Consider the following 5,331-nt stretch of genomic DNA (forward strand, 5'->3'; position numbering starts at 1 on the left):
GTGCCGAGCGGCAATCGCGCCGGTCCTCTGCCCGGGGAGAGCTCCTCGCTGGACACTCAGTATGGGAGCAGACTCTCTCGGAGAGAGGCAAGGAGCTGTCAGGCAAATCCCTTTTTAACACATCCTGGAGCTCAAAACGTCCAGAGGGTTCCAGGCATTTTTCCTGCAGGAGCTGGTGATATATTATTACCATTATTACGAGGCGGTTTTTATATCTTGTTAAAAAGGGAGATGCGGAAGTCGAGGCATGACCGTAACAGCCAAAGATAATTATTTGTTTTTAAAGAGGGTAGAAAAATAAAAATAATTCAAAAAATTTTTAAAATCGAAGGTCTCAGGAATTTAAACAAGGGTTGAGCAGTTTAAAAATTGCTGCACCGATCCATCGAAAACAAAACCTAAATACGCCACTGAAATGGCACTATATACACAGTGTATCGTGTATATATATATATATTTTTATATATATTTATGTGTATATATACACAAACAACCGTACACTAAAATAAAGAATTACAGCCAGCCCGGATCCTGAACACAGTCTACACTTTATTTCAGACTACAGATTTCTGAACATAATAAAATCTTTGGCTTGTAGCGGCGGGTTCAGTCTCGCAGTCTGTGGATCAGAATTTTTTTTTCCTCGGGAAAAAAAAAAAAAGAGACAGAAATTCACACACAAAAAAAAAGATCAAACGAAAGATCAGGAAAGTCGGACATTTACTGTAAAATAAGAGCAACGGACATCGAGGGGGGAAAAAAAGGAAAGCAAACAAAACGAACAAACGAACAAAAGAGAGGGAAAGAGAGAAAGAGGAGACAGAAACTGTCCAGCAAATAGAGATCGCTACACATATTTCTTACCTGAAATTAAATATATACAAGGTCATATGCTGTTTGGCTATATAGAGATATTTTTTTTTGTAAGTGTTCATATTTTTTTTTCTTAATCGGAGTCCTTATACTATGGATAGACAATAGATCTGCTTTTAAATAGCACCTGTCCGCCTCCCGGCCGGCGGGCCGGCGCCGCGGCGCAGGGCTGGGGGGGCCGCGCCGCCTCACTCGCTCTCCTCTTTGTCCTGCACGGTGGTGGTGGAGTGGTTGTAGAGTCCCTGGGCCATGAGGTGCAGCGCCAGCCCGTTCTTGATGCCCGTCGCCTTCTTGATCTTGGCTCGTTTGTTCTGGAACCAGATCTTGATCTGGGACTCGTTGAGGCTGAGCTCCTGGGCCAGGCTCTGCCGCCGCTGCTCCGTGATGTACCGGTTCGCCTGGAACTCCGCCTTCAGCCGCTGCAGCTGCTCGGCCGTGAACGCCGTCCGCGGCCGCTTGTCCTCCTTCTCCGTCTTCTTCTTCTTCAGCTTCCTGGTGCGGGGGCCTGCGGGCAGGGCACACACACGCCGCTGGGCAGGGCCGCGCCGCCGACCGACCGACAGACCGACCGACCGACCGCCGCCTCCGCCCCGCCGGCCACGGGAAACATGGCCGACGGGTGAATTTCTGCCGGTCCCGTGTGTTCCCCCCCCCCACACTCCCAACCCCAGCACCGCCGCCCCGGCACGGCGGAGGGAAGGATGGGGAAGGAGAGGGGAGGCCGGGGCCGAGCGCGCCGCGCCGCCCGCGCATCCCCCGCCGCCCCGCCGAGCCGGCCCCGCCGAAGGGAGCGGCGCCCCGTTCGCCCCCCGCCCCGACACACGTCGGGGCGCCGCTCCGCCCGCCCCGCCGGGACGAGCCTCAGTCCCTCTGCCCGACACGGGGCCAGGACCCGCCGGCCGGGCAGCGGCTCCGCCGGGTAGCGCGGGGGGCGAGTATCCCCGCGGCCCGGCACCGGGGAGCCGCCGGGAGCAGCAGCCTGGCCGGGGGCTACCCCGGTCTCTTCTGGGGGGACAACAGCCCCCTCAGCAAGGCCGCCCAGCCCCGGGGGGGCTCTTTGCCGCCGCCACCCCGGAGCCCTGCCGCCACTCGGGTCGTCCGGGCTCTCCGGCGACCGATCCCTGCCGGGGACCCCCGGCCCGCCTGAAGCTCCTTCCATGAGCCCCGCCGAAAGCGGTGCCCCCCCCCCGCGCCACACCATCCCCAGGCCGGTTCGGGGCCAGGTGAAGTGCCACAGAGCTCGCCGGGGAAGCAGCACGGCCCCGGGGTGCATCCCGGCGCCATCGCCCGGCCAGGGGCGGGGGGGGGCTGTCGCCGGTCCTGTGTACGCCGGCCCGGCCCGGGGGGAGCGGAGAGGGGAGGGAGCCTTGGAGAAAGGGATCTACCAAAATCCCCCGACAGCTGCCAGGCTCGGCGGGCGGCCCCCGGCCCTCAGCCCCCCGCCAGCAGCAACCGGAGCCGGCGAGGCCTCCTGGCCGCCGAGTAGGCCGAATGCAGCTCTCCCGGCGAAACCCTTCCCCAGAGCGGGGTTTTCCCCGTGGCTCGGCGGCGGCTGCCGGCGGGGAGGGGGGACGGGGCCCGGCGGGATGCTCCCGTGCTCGGCCGGCGGAGGGGCGGAGGGCGCGGGGAGTGATTAGTTTTGCCCCGGCACCTTGCAGCGGGGTGCCGGCTGATCGCCGCAGCTCGCTCGTCCCCAGAGCCGGGAGAAGCAGCCGGGGCCGGCGGGCAGCTCCGAGCACAACAAAGAGAGCGGCCGAGCCGAGGCAGCCTCCCCTCGCCCCTCTCCCCTCCGGGCTGCGCTGAGCAGGGAGCTTCGGGGAGAACATGCAGAAATAATCGTCTGCCCAGAGAAAAGGGAGAAAAGGAAATAAAGGCGCAAGTGCAAAATGCCTGGCGCACGGCGGCCCTGGGAATCGGTAGCGAAACACCCGTGGCCGGCCCGGCCGGGAGCGAGGGCCGCGCCGTCTGACAGCTCTATCACTCCATCAATCACCCGAGTCAATCAAAGTGGCTTTTCTGAGTTTCAAGTCGCTGGACGTGTCAATAACGGGGGATGGAGATGGCTCGGCCGATAGCGCAGCATTGACCGCCAGCGGGGAGCAGCCAGGCCGGGCAGCGCGGAGCGGGGCCGGGGCCGGGCAGCGCCGCCTTCCCCGCGTCCCGGAGCGGCCCCCGGGCAGCCGTTCCCGCGCCCCCCGGGCCGGCACAGGGGAGCCCACCCCGGGCCCGGCCCGCGCTGGCGGGTCCGTGGCTGCTGGTCCGGGGTGTAACGGGAGAAGCCTCTCTCCTCGCCCTCCGCTTCTTTCAAAAAAATCACAAAAATAGAAACTAACGGTGATAAAATAAGGGGCTGCCGGGGGCACCTGGGAGAGTATAAACAGCGTGAAAGGGGCGGCAGAACGGGGCCGCGGGCCGAGAGGGCCGAGCAGGCGGCTCCTACCGGGGCGGCCCCGGGCAGAGGCACGTTCCCCCCCGAGAGCCGGGCCCCAAACCACGGCAGGGAGCACCGGCTCCGGCGGCAATGCGCGGCCTAAGGGCCTCCCTGGCTCTGCCTCGCTGCAGAGGCCCCAATAAACAGCCCCTCCGCCACCTTCTTAAAAAAACCCCTTTTTCTTCGCCTCCCGAGAAAACACACACCCCCACGCACCTCCAGCAGCAGCTCAACATGTGGCTAAGGTCTCCTCCCCGCTACCCTCGAAAGGCCACCAGCACCCAGGGAAAAAATATAAAAGGGGGGGGGGGAGAACCCCAAAACCAGGGAGCAGTCGAATCCGCTGCCTGTTTTTGCAGCGCTCCCACCCCACGCCGCCGCGCTGCGGAACACCCAGGGCTGCGGCAAGGAGGGGCGGGCGGGGGGCACGGGAAGGGGGTCGCTCCCCGCCGGCTCTCCGCATCGAAACGCGGCCGAATCGGGGCCCGGCGTCACATTTAAATTTGGGAGACTCGGCGGAGGAAGGAGGGGTGGTAGTGGCGGGGGACGCGTTTCCTCTCGCCCCGGGTGACCCAGGACACCCCCCCCCTTCCCCGCGCCTCCCCACGCGAGGTCCTCAGCAGGCCGGGAGCCAAAGCAAAGGGGGAAGCGGGGAAGGGGGGGGGGGGGGGGGGGGCGACCTTGTCACGATTTTAACAGCTCCCAGATGCGCCGCGGTTCCTTACCCGAGGACGGTCTGTCTGAATACCTAGTGCAGTAGACCCAGGCAGGCCACACCAGCGGCTGTTGCGAGTCGGGCTTTATAACAGGTCCTCCATTATTAGAGCCCATGAGGAGGATGGCGGGGCTGCCGTGCTCCCCGTACTTCGCCGGGTGAGTCTCGCCCCCGTCGGCGGGGGGCTTGGCCGCCCCCGACGCCGCCGCTGCCGCCGCGGCGGGGCTGGCTTTGGCGGCGGCGGCGGCGGCTGCGGGCGGCGGCGGCGGCGCGGAGCCGTCGGGACGGCAGTTCGAGTCCGGGCAGAGGAGGGAGGGCGGGTTGGGCGGCCGGGCCAGCAGCGGGTTGACGTTTTCTCTACCTGAGCTCTGCCCCCGGTCTCCGTCCCGCTCCCGGCTGCCTCCTCCTCCGCCGCCGGCCGGTGCGGGCGGCTCCTTCTTGCAGCCGAAGTCCGGCCTCAGGATGTTGTCGATGAAAAAGTTGGTGGTGCGGTGGGGCGGCGGCGGCGGCGGGGGCGGCGGCGGGGGCGGCGGGTGGCGGCGGCGGGGCAGGGGCAGGGGGCAGGGCGCGGCGGGGGAGGCGGGCGCGGGGCTGGGGGACACGGGTACGCTCTCGCCATCGCTGCCGCTGCTCGCCGGGCCGGGCGCCGCGTCTCGGTGGCCGTGCCCCTCCGGCGGCTCTTCCATGCTCAGCCCCCGCCACGGAGATCGCTGCCTCTTTTCCCCCCCACCCACCCGCTTTACGCCCACCCCACTTTGCCGGTGGGTGGCGGGGTGGAAAAGGGGGAGAAAAAATTTAAAAAAAAAGAGAGAAAAAAAAAGAAAAAAAGAATAAAATCCACTTGTTGGGCTGGAGCTGAGATTTTTTTTTTCTCCCCCTCGCACGGATGGATCCAAAACCGGGGAGACACTCGAGGGCTTCTTTCCCCCTTCTCCCGATCAGCTTATATTTCCACCACCAAAAAAAAAAAAAAAAAACCACCACCAAAAAGGTGCGCGGCAACACCGCGCCCCCCCCAAAAAAAACCCTCCCCCCGAAAACCCGTCAAAATCTGCCCATCTCCCCGCCGCCGCCGCGGCGGCTCCGCGCTGCCCCGCTGTCACGCTCCGCTCTGCCCACTCCGCGGGCTGCCGGAGCCTTTCCCCGCCAGCCTGGTGGTGCACGCCGCCCGGGCCAATTTATTATTATTTTTTTTAAAATTCTTTCTCCCCCCCCCCTTTTTAAAAAAAAAAAAAAAAAAGGCCAAATCTCTGACAGCTCCGGTCCGTGCAACAAACTCTCCCTAAAAAATCCCTCAGCCACACTTTTTTCA

At 63.5% G+C, this 5,331-nt stretch overlaps 1 protein-coding gene across 1 annotated transcript; it reads right to left on the bottom strand.

Annotated features, from left to right (window-relative positions):
• Positions 1 to 685: 685 nt before the first annotated feature.
• Positions 686 to 4,957, bottom strand: EN1 (engrailed homeobox 1). Its single transcript, XM_054830368.1, has 2 exons — positions 4,030 to 4,957; positions 686 to 1,378 (listed from the first exon to the last, which is right to left on the bottom strand). The coding sequence occupies exons 1-2, from the start codon at positions 4,703 to 4,705 to the stop codon at positions 1,062 to 1,064; spliced, it is 993 nt and encodes a 330-aa protein (XP_054686343.1). The 5' UTR covers positions 4,706 to 4,957; the 3' UTR covers positions 686 to 1,061.
• Between the last annotated feature and the right edge of the window lie 374 nt (positions 4,958 to 5,331).

This window comes from Grus americana, chromosome 6 (assembly GCF_028858705.1).
Source record: "Grus americana isolate bGruAme1 chromosome 6, bGruAme1.mat, whole genome shotgun sequence".
NCBI classification, from domain to species: Eukaryota; Metazoa; Chordata; class Aves; order Gruiformes; family Gruidae; genus Grus; species Grus americana.